At 42.2% G+C, this 17,601-nt stretch overlaps 1 protein-coding gene across 1 annotated transcript in view; it reads left to right on the top strand.

Moving 5' to 3' along the window:
• Positions 1 to 17,601, top strand: part of pard3aa (par-3 family cell polarity regulator alpha, a) — a 782,893-nt gene that overhangs the window by 668,468 nt on the left and 96,824 nt on the right. Inside the window, exon 21 of the mRNA XM_048606721.1 lies at positions 3,593 to 3,718. Coding sequence (XP_048462678.1) covers positions 3,593 to 3,718 — 126 coding nt within the window. The remainder of the gene's footprint in view (positions 1 to 3,592; positions 3,719 to 17,601) is intronic.

The raw sequence follows: 17,601 nt of genomic DNA on the forward strand, positions 1-17,601 counted from the left end.
GAGCTGCCAATGGTTGGTCCAGGGCCTTGTGCTTCCTACATGGTATCAGTGGTGGGCATTGGTGCTGAATACCACAGTTATGGTGCAGTAGGAAGTCCCATCAGTGCTGGCTATCTGGAAGAGCCCCATTCCCCGGCCATTTCCCTGCACTTCTGCAAATTGTGTTAAGATAATTATCCCGTTCTCTCTTGAAGGCATCTGCTCAAGCAGGTGGCTATCAGATACTCAAAGCCAGAAATTGAAGCCACAGCTAGGTCAAACCCTGTGTATAATGGAGAAAAGAATTTTTCCTGATGTTAAAGTATTGTAAGGAAGTGCTTTGGGATTCGATGGGTTGTATTTTGTTGTGTTTTTCAAAACATTTAAACTCGTTATTTGTAAATAGTTTTGGTTTATTCTATTTTGTTTTCATTTTCTTTTCCAGAAAAACTTCTGTTTATTGTTAAAACCAAATCTGCAGCATTGCGTGCTTGTTTCAGTGAAAGGCCACCTCATTAAAAAAACCAAAGTATGATTTATCAATACAGGTTTCAAGCTAGGATTTGACTTGTCCAGTAATAACATCAGCTGGGATCATAACATTACTACACACAGAAAATTTATTTTCCCTAAAGATAACTTGATTCCCTGTGAAATAGAATGCAAATGTGTGTCCCGAAGAGTTTTAATGCTCAAGTACTTTGATGGTGAAATTACCAAAATAGTAAGATAGTTAGGAAGCAAAACACTTCCACTGTAAAAGCCTTCCTTGGGATGCTGACCAATCAAAAATGACTACTTGACGACCCATTCCAATTGTTGAAACGTGACAATTTGCAAAAGAAATAACAGCTAAGGAGGCTATGCACAAAGAGAATCAATTTGCATTGGATGAAAATTGGGCAGATTTGATAATGGACAGTTTGATCAGTCCTACTAGATTACCACTCAGACTGCTAGGCTGAAAGTGAGCCCTGTCAGCTGTTCAGTGGTAAGTCCATGTGAAATACGTAGAATTATTGAGATGCTGAAGTATGATTAATAAGTTAATAAAAATAATTATGCTTGGTTGGGAAACTTGGGATGGGGAGAACATGTTTTTAATAAAATTTATTAAACTTATAAGACTTAAAAGGAGGTAAAACAGGAAGATTTTGGCATCGTATTTAAGGTCAACAAAGCCAGAGCACTGTCTGAGCTGCTTTTGAAGTCAATCAACTTAAGGTTGTCATCGTTCTGTGAGATATACTCGCAGAATAATGTAGGAATGACTGGTGAAGGTAATGATTAGATTCTGAAGTTGCAGACTGCAATGTGGAATCATTAGCTTTGTTTGAAGCTTAATGTCCTTCATGTCATAATAGCATAGTTCCTGAAGCAAGCATTAGGGCAACATCAGGCCAAGATGAAAAGATCTTGAACTGTTCTGGGGTGGAGGATTCAGGCCAACGGGAAGAAATGTGATATTGAGGCCAAGATCAGATCAGTCATGATCTCAGTTGAAGTGGGAGCAAGTGCAAGGACATAGAACAGTACAGCACAGTACAGGCCCTTCAGCCTTCGATGTTGTGCCGAACTTTTACCCTAACCCTAAGGTCTATCTAACCTCCACCCCTACCTTATATTATCATCCATATGTCTATCCAATAGCCGCTTAAATGCCCCTGATGCGGCCGACTCTACTACCCTCTCCGGCAATGCATTCCACGCCCCTACCACTCTCTGAGTAAAGAACCTACCTCTGACATCTCCCCTATATCAACCTCCACTCACTTCAAAACTGTGCCCCCTCGTAATAGCTACTTCCATCCTAGGAAAAGTTTCTGGCTGTCTACTCTATCTGTACCTCTGATCATGGCCCACTCTATTTTTTATTCATTCATGGGATGTGGGCATCGCTGGCTAGGCAGCATTTATTGCCCATCCTGCATTGCCGAGAGGGCAGTTAAGAGTCAACCATATTGCTGTGGGTCTGGAGTCACATGTAGGCCAGACCAGTTTTCTTGCCTAAAGGACATTAGTGAACCAGATGGGTTTTTTTCTCAAAAATCAACAATGGGTTTACAGTCATCATTAGACTCTTAATTCCAGGTATTTTTTTAATTCAAATTCCACCATCTGCCATGGCAGGATTTGAACCCAGGTCCCCAGAACATTATTTGGGTCTCTGGATTAACTGTCCAGTGATAATACCACTAGGCCATTTCCTTCTGCTCCTATTTTTCCTTTTATCTTGTTCGTAGGATGTGGGCATTGCTGGCTAGGTCAGCACTTAATGTCCATGCTTAATTGCACTACCCAAAGGTAATGTTAAGCTGCCTTCTTTAATTATTTCGGACCACAGTATGTATGTTAATCGAAAGTGCTGTGAAGTCCTCTGTCCTGCAGCACAGATTTATGCCTTTCTCCAAATGCCAACTTCATGTACTTAGTTCATTCTCCGTGTGAACATATCTATGTCTGGAGGCCTCCTCCACCTTCTGAAAGCAAGTTTTAAAGAGAATTAATTTATGAGAACGTTGACGGGACTGGAGGGTTTCAGTTATAAGGAGAGGCTGTATAGGTCGGGACACTGGAGCATCGATGCTGAGGGATGACCTTATAGAGGTTTATAAAATCGTGTGGGGCATGGATAGGGTGAGTAGCGAGGTCTTTTTCCCAAGGGTTGGAGAGATCGAACTAGAGGGCATAGGTCTATGGTAAGAGGGGAAAGATGTAAAAGGGACCTGAGGGGCAACGTTTTCACACAGAGAGTGGTGCATGTGTGGAGTGAGCAGCAAGAGGAAGTGGTGGAGGTGGGTACAATTACAACATTTGAAAGGCATTTGGAAAATACATGACAGGAAAGTTTTAGAGGGATATAGGCCAAACATAGGCAAATGGGACTAGATCAGTTTAGTTTACCTGGTTGGCATGGACAAGTTGGACCGAAGGGTCTGTTTCCATGCTGTATGACTCTAAATGGAAGATGATTCCCCCCTGTTTAGTCTGAATTAGGCAGCTTTCAATAAGTAGCAAAGCAGAGAAAAGGAAGAAAATAATGACCTATGGTTCTCCCAATAACAGTTGGATATGATGGTTTGTAGTTGAGCCATAAAAATCAGCAGGGTCTCTTCAGTTAGGGCCATAGCAAGGTCACTGAAAAAGGCTCAGATTAACCTTAAAGGAAGTGTTTATAGATAGGTTTTGGATGAATGCAGGTTTTTGGCTTTGTTTGGATCCCCTGCATGACTGCACCATCTGTTAATGCACATTAGTTAGATTCAGATGTGAACAGTGGTCACTTGTGTGTTCGCTGAATCATAACTCAACAAGCAATCAAAGTTTTCAGTGGGATGAAGAGGGAGAACGCTGATCGGGAATAGTAGGGCTGGGAGAAAGAAAGGGAATACAAAGAAGTGTGCATTCAGTTTAACAAGCTTGTCTAACCACATTTGTTTCCCCGATCTCCTCAAAGTCTTGCCATATTTTTATTAAGTTGTGCTGCTTCAGACCTTTGCAAGACATGTATATGGGTGTTAATCGCTCAAGTTCTTCAGAATAACGCAATGCATAATTAGTAAGATTATTTCCGAAAATTTGAACATGTATTCAAATTTATTGTGGTTTCTAGGTTTGGCAAATACCGTAAAGAGGAAAAAGTTGGGAAGCTTGATCGTAAAGGGTCAAACAAGGGAAAGGTGGAAGAAACATACCCATCTGAGGACGAGCGAACACAAATGAAACAAGAACAAGAGAGGTATGACTATGTTGTACATATAAAAACAAGTGTATTCTTTCTGATACTCCATGTTGAATTTGTCAAAATATACACACAGCGTATCCAGTCATTACAACATGGCACATCACAATAACATCATAACAGTGAAAAGAGATTCTCTCACTGATTGAATTCCTAACACAAAAGTATAAAGCAGTCTGTGGAATTCTGAATTATATTCAAGGACAGTATTTTTATCTGATTGGTTTACGAGAAAATCTATGACACAATAGTTAAGGATCTAACGTTGTTTCACAGCCAGTTGCATTCATATTACGTGGTTATTTGAATTATTTTTATTTGGTCGTGGATGCTGGCTAGACCAACATCTATTCCTATTTGCCTTGGAGAAGGTAGATGTGAGCTCCTGCTTTGAACCACTAAAGTCCCTGTGGTGTCGGTACATCAGTGTGCTGTTAGGTAGGGAGCTCCAGAATTTTGACCCAGCAACAATAAAGGAAAAATAATTTTGTTCCAAGTCAAAGTTGTGTGTGGTTTTCAGGGGAACTTGCAGGTGGTGATGTTCCCATGGGTCTGCTATTTCTGTTCTACTAGGTGATATAGCTCACAGGTTTGGAAGTTGCTGTCAAGGGAGGCTTGGTGAGTTACTGCAAGAGATGTTGTGGATGGTGCACACTGCTGTCATTGTGCGTGGTGGTGAAGGAAGTCAATGCAGGAAGGTAGCGAATAGGTTGCCAATCAAGCAGGCTGCTTTGTCCTGAATGGTGGCATGCCTCTTGAATGTTGTTAGAGCTGTACTCATCCAGGCCATTGGGGCGTATTCCATCATATTCCTCCTGATATATGCCATGTAGATGGTCGACAGGCTTTGGATGGACAGGAGGTGAGGTAGTTGTAGGTTTTTTCTGACTTGCTCTTATAACCACTGTTTTGATATGGCTGGTCCTGTTCAGGTTCTAGTTAATGGTAACCCTGGAATGTAGGCGATTCAGTGATGGGAATGCCATCATGCATGAAAAAGATAATAGTTAGATTCTTTCTTGTTGGGGATGATCATTGCCTGGCATTTGTATGGTTTGAATGTTACTTACCAATATGGCGTATGAGAAGCATTGCCAGCATTTTAAAATGCCTCCTCATTATGTATTTATTTCCTTGGGTACCTGAATGAACGATTCACCTCAAACAAAATACTTAAAAATCATTTATATTATGATATCAATGGTTATTTTCATAATATATTTAACTGTATATTTAAATGGTTATGTTTAGGAAATACCGCCTTTTGAATTTACTTGTGGTTACATCATGCAGCATTAGATGGTACATTCACAAGAAGGATTTGGAGCAGCATTGAATTTAGAAGGCTAAGAGTTGACATAATTCATGTGTTTGGAATGAATATAGGTAGTGTTTGGCTGAGTAAGGAGAAGTTGGCCAGGATTTTCTAACAGACAGGTGTTTTTCCAGCGGTTAGCTCATTTGGCTGGACTGCTGGTTTGTGATGCCAACAGCGTGGGCTCCACCCCCAGCCCGTCTGAGGTTACCGTGAAGATCCCACTTCCTCAACCTCTCCCCTTGCCTGAGGCAAGGTGACCTTCTTATCGTCATCTCTCTTTAAGCGGAGAGCATACCCATGGCCCTCTCTGGGACTACGGTGACTTTGACTTTCCAGCATTGATGAGGGTCGTATATGGCCCCCTGCAAAATCCCCATCATAGCAGGCTCTGAGGGAGCCTTGTGGTGTTATTTACAGAGAAAGGGCCAGCAAGTTGCCATGAGGAATGTCACATCAGCCATGATCCTCTTGAATAGCTGAGCAGGCTTGAGGGCCCACAAGGCCTATTCCTGTTCCTATTTTTGTATGGAATTACCTGGGAATTGAAGATTCTACTGGGTAGTTCCCTGCTCCTGAAACCCTCTGAAAGTATCCATTTAAATCTGAGAATTTGGAGGGCTCAGCTTCTGTAAAGTAAATAGCTTCTCAGAAGATAGACAATAAAATACCCAGTCTAACTCATGTGTGACGTTTAAATTGACCCCAAACATAACTTACACACCCCTAAACATACCCCTCTCAGACCCCTTACACCAATAAATCCTGAACAGCAGCAGCCTGCCCCAACAGCCCCCTTTCTTTGTTACCACGATCTGACCCTTTCCAGCCTGGGACTCGACAACCCCGAACCCCCTCCACCCACACTGCTTGTCCAGGCTGATCTCTTCCAGCCTCTGTTCCAGATCCAATACCACTAACGTTCACCTCCCTTCTCCTGTCAGGAGGCCAATCCTTGCATGCCAGGCTTGATATCCCACCATTTTTTGCCCCTGGCCACCCCCAAAGCTCCCGCTAGACCTGTTCTCAGTATTCTGCTCTGACATACTCATCTCTTCCCTGCTGCCCCAGGTCTCTGGCACACTTGGCACCAGCTCCCTTGCATCCTACTTAGCTGGTATGCCAACCCCAGTCCCGTAACCTCACATTTGCCCTTACTCTTTCACAGGAACTGCCTGAGTGGCAGTTTGATTTCAGAATAAGGCAATTGGTACAGTGGATTTTGGGGCCTCCATGATCTGTGCTACCAGGGACCTGTCAGAACGGAGGGACAGCTCTGCATTTCTGACAGAGCTCTGATCAGAGTCTCTTGACAGAAATATGTAGCTCTTCCATTGCTTAAAAAGAGTGTAGAGGTTTCTACTCCTGAGTAAATCAGGTCCATTATTCACACTTGCTGCTGAGCCCAGAGCAGGATGTTGTAAATCTAAAATTAGAGCTAGACTATTTAGGAATAATTTTAGATAGCATTTCTATGTTTCTATAATGTTGGGTCTTAAATGCTTTTCATTGATCAAAGCCATCTTGGCAAATCCATCAAAATGACACTTTACATGATTTTGTCTATCATAATTACAGAAATACCCTCTCAACACTTGACATTTTTCACATTTCTTCCTTCATATTCCATGCCCCAGCTCTGCCACAGTTTCTTCATTATGAAAGATTTGTAGCTCTGCTTGTGAGAATCCCATAGTTTTCTTCAGGGAGAAATTTTGTTATCTGTCTCAAAATGATGATCATATTGCTACCCTACTGTTGACCATGGGGAAGGTCTTTGACCTAACTGATAAAGCATATTTGCAGTAAGTACTATATCCATACATAAAATGACACAAACACAATTGCTTGCAAAACTCTTGAGCAGTTTGGCACAAGAACTGTTTTAGATTATGGTGGTGGTTCCAATTATTTTAATCACCGCTCCCTATATAAGAATAAGTTATGTGGGACAGCCCACGATTGTATCTGTGATCGGGTGCAATTCATGTATTGTTTGCTACTAATGTGACATTTCTATAGGCTTTTTTCACAAAGTGTTCCTGTTTTTAACGAAACAACTTTGCTATCTGCATCAGTCCATTGTGAACTGGGGTGTTCAGTCTAAACAACTGGGTGAAATGAAAACTTGTCTAGGGAACATTCTCTCAACCTGTTGACTTGTTGACCTCCATAAAAGTAGAAGTTTTTTTTAAAAGGTGGAAATTTGATTCATTTGCAAAATATGTATATATGAGTATCAGTCCTAATATAAGGAGCAAATGATCACTGCAACAACTAGTTTTGTAACTCAGTTTCAATTAGAAACATTTTTCCTGACTATATTATACATATTTTATTTGTTTCCCACCTTTTCTTACATTGTTTGGAATTTGCCGACTAAGCTTCAGGGGAAAATGGTAGATCAGTCTCAGTAGAAATGCAGAAATTGAGTTGTTTAAAATAACACTAGATGTATGTTAGTGGTGATTCACTAACTTTGAGAGTGCAGATTACAAATTTTCGAATTAAAACGTATTCACACTAAATGTTGTAATTTCAAAGAGAAAGGTCTCAGGTTAAATTCAAGATCCATGCTAACTTCACGTAAACAGTTGGGACAGTGCAAATGACATTGATCAGGAAATAAAGAAATGACTTGGACTCCTACTATTGCTTGACCCCTGCTAGGAAGTGCGCGTATCAGCTCAGAGCAGGATTCGGTATAGCTGTAATGAATCGGTACCCAGATTAAAGTTGCTGTTTGGGCTGCCGCATAAGTCATCTGGCCATTCATTATCTGTGAGGGCCGGTTAGCTCAGTCAGCTGGACGGCTGCTTTGCGTTCAGAGTGAGGCCAACAGCGTAGATTTGACTCCCACACCAGCTGATGATTCCATAAAGGACTTTGTTTCTCAACCTCTCACCTCGCCTGAGGTGTGGTGACCCTCAGGTTAAAGCGCCACCGTCATCTACGGTCTGGGAAGACAATGGCAACTTTAGTTTTTATAGAATCCCTTCAGTGTGGATGCAGGCCATTTGGCCCATCAAGTCCACACCAGCCTGCAAAGACCATCCCACCCAAACCCACACCACTACGCTGTTCCTGTAACCCTGCGTTTCCCATGGCTAATCCACCTAGCCTAGACACTAGGAGCAATTTAGCATGGCCAGCCCACCTAACCTGCACATCTTTGGACTGTGGGAGGAAACCGGAGCACCCAGAGGAAATCCACATGGAAAGAACATGCAAACTCCACACAGACAGTCACCTGAGGGTAGAGTCGAACCCGGGTCCCTAGTGCTGTGAGGCAGCAGTGCTAACCACTGAGACACTGTGAACATTAATCTCCACCAGGGAATCATAGGCCTATGTGGTTAGCTTTTCAAGAGGAGAGCAGACAAAACTGGCCAATGTTTGTGTATTTGATCTCAATCGCTTGTCCAATCAGCTTTAGCTAACTGCCAGGCCAGAGCCTAGCAGGAGCAGGTGTTCTCCAGGAATGAAGAATAGAAATGAAAGAAAATTCAGATGCATGCACCTTTTTTTTTAAACAAATTGCCACAGCAACTTTTCAAACTGTCACAGGAGTCTTTCAAACCCAGTGAAATGTGTGTGTACTCTTTAATTGATCATTTTTGATCCTAAACGATATTTAGGGCCTCAGTTGTTAGTGAGCTACCCTCCAATGAAAAGTTAAGCTTAGCTTAAAATGTTTGAACTGTTTTTAGGGATCGCGGTTGTTTTGAGATTATTTTTGTGCGGCCTTGTCACATCTCTCACTCCCCTCTGTCTGAAGTCAGCAAAATAATGCATATTAAAATTTATTTCCAATTACCTGAGATCAATGTTAAGTTCAAGCCAGCCGTATCAATAACAGTTGTGGGTTTGTGGGAAGCTGGTAGCTTATGTTCACTGGCTCAGCATTGTTATTGACTTTTGTGCCAAACACACAATGTTATTCCATAAATGACTGACTTCTGACATATTCTGATGATCACCCTGCTGAGGGAACGGGTTACAAAAATGTGACAATTTGTAGATTTGATCTGTCGGGAAAGATATTATTACTATACAAAAAGATCCGAAAGTACCTTAGTATATATAGCCCACTCATTCTAGTGTTCAGCTGTAAATTGAATACCCTAAACCCAAAGGCTCACTGTTACTTCATTCAGCAGATAATGTATGCTGTTGACATGCTTTTGCTGAAGATTTTCTTTCCAAATTTAGTTTTCAGTGGTTTATACTACTGACCTCTGATTCTGTTATCTTGGTTTATTTTTAAAGTTGTGTTAAGATTTACCTTACCTAATGCATTAAATATTAATCTATGTCTGCCGTGTCTCCTTTAATTGTCCTTTCTCCACTGTGATTTAGCTTTTTTAACCTTCTTAAGTCATTCAGATTTATTCTTGTTGCTTTTCTCTACCCTTCCTCCAAAGCTTCTGCATCCTCTTGCAGCAAGCATTAATTGACAATCAAAGACCCATTGGATATATTCTTTGGTTAAAGAAATGCAGCAAATGTTGAGTTATTTGAGATTTTGTTAAAAGTTACTGCACAGAATTTGCACTTCAATGCTTTGTTGAAGTATAATGTATAAATTAGAATTTCAATGAAGAAATTAGCTCTACAAATGGACAGAGACATGATGTAGTGCACCATTTGTGCTATTTTAATTACAGCGGGAAACAATTTTGGACTATTCATCTGCATATGTAAATATGGTCCAATTAGCAGATTTTTTAGCATAACTAATGTAGCCTCTAAGTTTCATAAAGATAGAATGTGTCTTTTGAATATTTAACTAAGGCAAGTTGCAAATTATCTCTAGTTAGTGTCCATGGGCTTTTTGTTCTTTCAAAACATCGCAAATCAAATTTCTGCACTTCAAGTTGAAAAAGTCATGGGTTTTGAATTATTGAAAATGTGAGGATTCTAGCAGCTAACACTCCTCTGCACCTTCTGTGCTTTTCTGTATTACAAGCTAAGTAAAGAGAGACATTGAATCAGAGATAGTAGGAACTGCAGATGCTGGAGAATCCGAGACAACAAGGTGCAGGGCTGGATGAACACAGCAGGCCAAGCAGCATCATAGGAGCAGAAAGGGTGAAGTTTCGGGCCTAGACCCTTCATCAGAAAAGGGGGAGGGGAAGGGGGTTTTGAAATAAATAGGGAGAGAGTGGGAGGCGGATAGAGGAGAGGATAGGTGGAGAGGAAACAAACAGGTCGAAGAGGCGGGGATGGAGCCAGTAAAGGTGAGTGTAGGTAGGGAGTTAGGAAGGTGATAGGTCAGTCCAGGGAGGACGGACAGGTCAAGGGGGCGGGATGAGGTTGGTCGGTAGGAGATGGAGGTGCGGCTTGAGGTGGGAGGAGGGATAGGTGGGAGGAAGAACAGGTTAGGGAGGCAGGGACGAGCTGGACTGGTTTTGGGATGCGGTAGGGGGAGGGGAGATTTTGAAACTTGTGAAGTCCACATTGATACCATTGGGCTGCAGGGTTCCCAAGCGGAATATGAGTTGCTGTTCCTGCAACCTTCGGGTGGCATCGTTGTGGCACTGCAGGAGGCCCAGGATGGACATGTCGTCTGAGGAATGGGAGGGGGAGTTGAAATGGTTCGCGACTGGGAGGTGCAGTTGTTTATTGCGAACCGAGCGTAGGTGTTCTGCAAAGCGGTCCCCGAGTCTCCGCTTGGTTTCCCCGATGTAGAGGAAGCCACACCGGGTACAGCGGATGCAGTATACCACATTGGCAGATGTGCAGGTGAACATCTGCTTGATGTGGAAAGTCTTCTTGGGGCCTGGGATGGGGGTGAGGGAGGAGGTATGGGGGCAGGTGTAGCACTTCCTGCGGTTGCAGGGAAAAGTGCCGGGTGTGGTGGAGCTGGAGGGGAGTGTGGAGCGGACAAGGGAGTCACGGAGAGAGTTGTCCCTCCGGAAAGCAGATAAAGGTGGGGAGGGAAAGATGTCTTTGGTGGTGGGGTCGGATTGCAGATGGCGGAAGTGTCGGAGGATGATGCGTTGGATCCGGAGGTTGGTGGGGTGGTACGTGAGGACGAGGGGGATTCTTTTTTGGTTCTTATTGCGTGGACGGGGTGTGAGGGATGAGGTGCGGGAGATGTGGGAGACACGGTTGAGGGCGTTCTCAACCACCGAGGAGGGGAAGTTACGGTCCTTGAAAAACGAGGACAACTGAGATATACGGGAGTGGAATGCCTCATCCTGGGAGCAGATGTGGCGGAGGCGAAGGAATTGGGAATAGGGGATAGCATTTTTGCAGGAAAGTGGGTGGGAGTCGGTGGGCTTGAAATGAATATCGGTTTCTAGGTGGTTGCCCGATATGGAGACAGAGAGGTCCAGGAAGGGGAGAGAGGTGTTAGAGATGGTCCAGGTAAACTTAAGGTTGGGGTGGAAGGTGTTAGTGAAGTGTATGAACTGTTCGAGCTCCTCGTGGGAGCACGAGGCGGCGCCGATACAGTCATCAATGTAACGGAAGAAGAGGTGGGGTTTAGGGCCGGTGTAGGTACGGAAGAGGGATTGTTCCACGTAACCTACAAAGAGGCAGGCGTAGCTTGGGCCCATGCGGGTACCCATGGCTACCCCCTTTGTCTCTCTTGTCCCCTCCAGCTCCTCCACACCCGGCACTTTTCCCTGCAACCGCAGGAAGTGCTACACCTGCCCCCATACCTCCTCCCTTTGTCTCTCTAAAGAGAGACATTAATGGTTTGTTTCTTAAATTACAATGATCAGAATATCAGTTAAAACTAAAGAGCAGAAAGAGACCACTTGACCCATCAAATCTTAAGTAATCCTCAACTCCAGTTTCCTACCTTTTCTTCATAACATAAAATTTGATGGCTTATTGTTCTATTATAGCTTCGATATTCTTTATGACCCAATCTTGACAGCTCCCTGCTGAAAAGAACTCTATAGATTCACTAACCTCTGAGCGAAGAAATTTTTCCTCATCTTTGTTTTACATGGGTGACCCCTTATTCTGAGATTATGCCCTCTGGTCCTAGGCTCTCCTACAAGGGGAAATTACTTTTTTGCATCCATCCTGTCAAGCTCCCGAGGAATCTTTGATGTTTCAATAAGATTGAATAATTCAGTAATTCTTCTAAACTTCCACTGAGTATTAACTCAATCCACTAAACCTCTCCTCATTAGGAAATCCCTCTTTATCCAGGATCAACCCAATAGACTAGCTCCAGTGCCCATTTAGCTTTCCTTCTCAAGGGGACCAGAATGTGTCTCAATTTTATAGGTGTGGTCTGTCTAATGTCATGTAGAATTTTAGCAAAACTTGTCTATTTTTATACTCTCTTCCTTTGGAGGTAAAATTCCATCTGTCTTCCTTATTACTGCTGAACTTATGTGTTAACTTTTTGTGATTCATGCATAAGTACTCCCAAGTCCATCTGTGCTACAGCTTTCTACAGTATTTCTCCATTTAAATAATATTCAGGTCTTCTATTCTGCTTGACAGTGCATAATCTCACATTTTTTCCAAAATTTGTCTACCAAGTTTCTGCCTCACCTACATTCCTTTTAATTTTCCTGCTATTGGGCAGAGCCTCAAGGCCCACACCTGGTTGTGCCTTCCAGAATCGGATGGCGATGTGTCCTCTCACCAACTAGCATGTGCAACAGGGTTCTGGCAGCTATAGAGCATGAACTATTTTCTTAAATGTCTGCCAGTGTTCATCAGCTTCATTGTCTGCTAAATTCCTTCCCAGTCCATGTTAACCTCACATTTTGTGGTATTTCACTAGAAATGTCTGCCATGCAATCCCATTTTGCATTTTCTGGGATGAGTACTTTGAAAACCTGTGGTAACGTGGAGTTCAAATTAGGGACAAGCAGCAGCACCATCCAACATGGCTGCCATGTTAGTCTGATTCCGAGCTGTGCATTCAACCAAATCCACCTTAAACTGGTCCAAACAGCTGACAGCACTAATATGGGTATGTGGAACAGGGCCCACAACCCAAAGGATTGATTAGGTTACCTGGCTTCCCATTGGCCAACATGACAAACCGCGGGAGTATACATAAAACAATGCGGCTGAAAATGTGTATCCTTGCACAAGGTGGAAACAGAGAGAGTTGATGAAGAAGTGACCTCATCAGATTCATCTGCAGCTGGGAAAACCACAGATAAGGCATTAGAATGTTGTGTGAAATATCTACATCAGAGAGTAAAGAGCGAAAGCTATCTGTGGAGAGCAGAAGCAGTGAGTGAAAAGTGTGCAAAGTCAGTCTTCAGTTTACAATGCTTTAAAAGCAAAAGCTTCTCTAGGTTGAAAAGTAGTTAAAAATTGCAACAAGAAACAGCTTGTTGAAACAACTGACAGTTGAGAGTTTGAATTCTAAAAGATCATGTCCTTTTTGAGAGTGTGTTTTGAAATACTGAAGTGACTATAAAACACAGGAGCAGGAGGCCATTCGGCCCACTGAATCAGCTCAGTCGTTTGGTCATGACTGTTACTTTACTCAAATCCATTTTCCTGCTTTCTCCCTGTAAGCCCTAATCCCCTGACTAATCAAGAACCTATCTATCTCTGTCTTAAGTACATTCAATGACTTGGCCTCCACGGCCTTCTGTGGCATTGAGTTCCACAGATTAACCACCCCCTGGCTGAAGAAATTATTTCTCATCTCAGTTCCAAAGGATCTTCCTTTCACTTGGAGGCTCTGCCCTCAGGTCTTTGTCTCTCCTACTAGTGGAAACTTCATCCCCACCCTATCCAGGCCTGTCAGTATTCTATAAGTTTCAGTAAGATCCTTCCCTCTTCCTTCTAAACTCCATCAAGTACTAATCCAGAGTCTTTGCCCTGACTCTCTCAAAGTTCTGGTATACTACTGGTCTCCCATTGTGAAAACTGATGCAAAGTACCTATTCAGTTCCTCCACTGCTTTGTTCCCCGTCACTACTTTGCCCATCTCATTTTCCAGTGGTCCAATGTGGTTAGCTCTACTCTCACAGATTTTACGTCTTCCTACTCTATATCACTTCTTACTATCGATTTAATTTCATTTCTTACTCGCAAGGCAACACCATCCCCTCTGTCCACTTGCCTGTCCTTTCAATAAAACATGTATCCTTGGATAGTTAGTTCCCAGCCCTGATCCCCTTGCAGCCACCTCTCTGTGATTGCCACGATATTTCAGTCTGTGCTACAAGCTAATTTACCTTGTTTCATATACTATGTTCGTTTAAGTTCAACATCCTCAGTCCTGCCTTGACTGTTCCTGACTCATAGCTGTCCCCTCAGCTGCTGAGCCTGAAGTTAGATTCCTGACACTTTCCACACTCTCTGTCCTGTTACATGTTCTGGAAACTTAAGTAACCTCTGCTGAGTCCTCCCCTCCTTTAACTTGTTCCATTATTTTCCATGCAACTGAACCAATCCTCCACAACAACAGTGATGAGTGTTAGCCTTTGAATCCCACTTCAGCTAACCTTCTTGCTTTTGTTCCCTCCAGACTAATTATTCCAATGCACTCCTAGCTTTCTTCCTACTTTCAACAATTCGTAAATATGAAATCATCCAAAACTATGTTGCTTATTCGCAGCAAGTTCCCTTCATTCATCACTCTTCTCTCTGCCAGATGTTTGCTGGTAGTTAAACATTGCTTCAATTTCAAAACTCTCATTCTTCTTAACCTGTGCACCTTTCACCATGTCTGTAATCTTTTCCGCTCCCACAGCTCTCTGTTATATCTGTGCTCCGAGAATTCTGGCCTCTTTAACACCCTGGTATTTTTTGCTCCATCATTGGCAACCGAGCCTTTAGTTGCCCAGACGCCATGCCCTGGTTTCGCTCATTAAAATTAATACTGTCTGTAAAGTCTACTTCTTTGACCAAGCCTACCTAATACAGCCTTAGGTGCTTCACTGTTAAATATTGTTTAATACACTGTTATCAGTTGTCTTGGGATATTTCGATGTGGTGCAGGTGCTAAATAAGCGCATCATGTTGTTGTTCAAACTGGATGCAAAAAGATTCCTAAAATGTATGCCATAGGAAAGAAAGGGAAAATATCCTATGATACAGCCTGATTATACTGGTTCATGGAACTTTTTGCATTTCTGGTTATGCAAAAAAAAAATTAGCAGAAGATTGAACTGCAACCTAACCTGCACACTTTCAAAATACTGTAGATGCTAGAAATCTGAAATAAAAACAGAAAATGCTGGAAGTACTCAACAAGTCAGGCAGCATCTATGGAGAGAAAAACATCTATTCTTGGTGTTTTGTGAAAGGCTACAACCTGAAATCTTCTATCTGAAATTCCAGATTTTCATTCTCCCGGTTGCATTGGCCTCTCAGCTTCTTGCGTTCTCTTGTGATGAATATTGTTCCATCATATCCCTCCAACCACATTGAGCTGCTTTCCTTATGTAGTCATCATTGTGACAGTCAGAAGCCTGTGGACCTAATGAATTTATCTTTCAGTCGTCCAAATGTTGAGGATTCAACTAGATGTGTTAATGCTATCAAATACTGATCAATAGTCTGTCCCCCCTCCACTGATCTCTGATGTTGAACATGTTCAGTTCATAAGAAACTCCATTACTATGTGGTTCAATGTATGTTTCAGAGCTTTCAAAATCTCTTCTGCTTGGGTTCTCCACCCTATGTGTAAGGAGCTTGTAGCACTTCTTCCCAGGACCAGTGACACAGTTACTACTATTCAATCGTCGAGCTTCTTACGCTATTCTGTAGCTATTTCAAAGTTGCAGACTGAGGTTTTACTTTTTTTATTGTGGCTGAATCTCTCACAGCTCTGAAAATTCACTCAGTCTCACCTCCACAAGTCTGACACCATGTTTCACGTAATGTGTTTGATGACCACGCATTCTAAAGTGAAATCAAGTTCCAACAGATGTAGAGGTCATAAAAATGTGGCAAGCCAGCCAGAACACTCTGCGCAAATCCATTTCTCCAAACCATCCAAATGTAGTTCAGAAAGTTGCATACTTGAGATCAATGGAGGTTATATAGTCTGGATTCCCACTTTATTTATTTAAAGCTGAACATTAATAATTAAAAGCTAAATCCAGTAAATCAGTAGAGTAGTGGTTAAGCTACTTACCTTGGGCCTTTTATGCTTGTGTCTCGCAGCCCCAATGGTAGTTTTCATCATAAGCTCTCAAGATATGAATAAGGCTTTTAACCATCTTTTGCAATACTGTTCTCTGCGAAGATTAAGATAGTGCAGCAATTGCTGTCCCTTGAAATGCTCATTGTCAAGCTCTGTTTCAGAAATTAATGTTCTCTGAAGAAATTGCCTTATTTTGTGGCAAGTATTTTCAATTTGATGTTGTTCATGTCTGTATAACATTTCCCTTAATCCATCCCTTCCTTTTCCTCCTCCCTCTCAAAGCACGATATTTCTGTTTTCAGATTATTGTGGTATCCAAATTTGCAGGTCCAAGTCCAGTCAACTATCACAAACATTCACCCTTCCAGATTGTCTAATGTTCTCAGAGTCCCCACAGGACCTCTGAATGAAGGATTAAGAAAAGTTTTTTTTGTAAATAATTTCATCAAACCTTAGAAATATCTCAGTGTTGCCCACAGTAAATTAGTGAACATGGTCCTGCAGACTTTTACAGCAGTTATTTGGTATCCAACAAATGGGAAGAATGAATAACCCTTGTGTTTTTAGTGGTAATAGCTGAGATAGGCCCACACTCTCCTCAATGTCAGTGGCTCCCTAATAAAGTCATAAAGTCATAAAGTCATACAGCATGGGAACGGATCCTTCAGTCCAGCTCGTGCACGCTTACCTTGCATCCCAATCTGATGTGGCTCCATTTTCAAGCAGTTGGTCCATATCACTGGAAACCCTTCTTATTCATATAGCCATCTAGATGCCTTTTAAATGTTGTAATTATACCTACCTCTGCTACTTTCTCTGGCAACTCGTTTCAGGTATGCACCACTCTCTGCGTGAAAAAGTTATTCTTCAGGTCCTTTTTGAATCTTTCCCCTCTCACCTTAAACCTATGCCCTCTAGCTTTGGACTCTCCCACCCTGGGAAAAAGACCTTGCCTACTTACCCTATTCAAGCCCTTCATGATTTTATAAACCTCTATAAGGTCAACCCTCAGCCTCCAATGCTGCAGGACAAAATGTCCCAGCCTATATGGCCTCTCCCTATAACTCAAACCGTCCAGTCCCAGCAACATTCTTGTAAATTTTTTCTGCAACTTCTCAAGTTTAACAGCATCCTTCCTGTAGAAGTGTGACCAGAATTGTACGTAATATTCTAAAAGTGGCCTCATCGATGTCCTGTACAGTCGCAACATGATAATTTTCAAGTAATTGAGCAAGCTGGGCCTTAGTTTACTACTGCTTCTGAAAGGGGTCCTCTCCTAACAATGTCATGCAATTGGAATACGCTATTTGTTGAATTGCTTTAAAATATGATGTGGTTGAATCAAAATGTTTGGAAGCTTGAAATCTCATTTAGTTACCAGATGTCTTTATGCCTAATATTGGAATCCTTAACATTCAGAAGGCTTGGTAATCAGAAGTTACGTTTTACTGAGGTGTTATTTGTTGGGATAAA

The sequence above is a fragment of the Rhincodon typus genome, chromosome 2 (genome assembly GCF_021869965.1).
Source record: "Rhincodon typus isolate 14 chromosome 2, sRhiTyp1.1, whole genome shotgun sequence".
NCBI lineage: Eukaryota > Metazoa > Chordata > Chondrichthyes > Orectolobiformes > Rhincodontidae > Rhincodon > Rhincodon typus.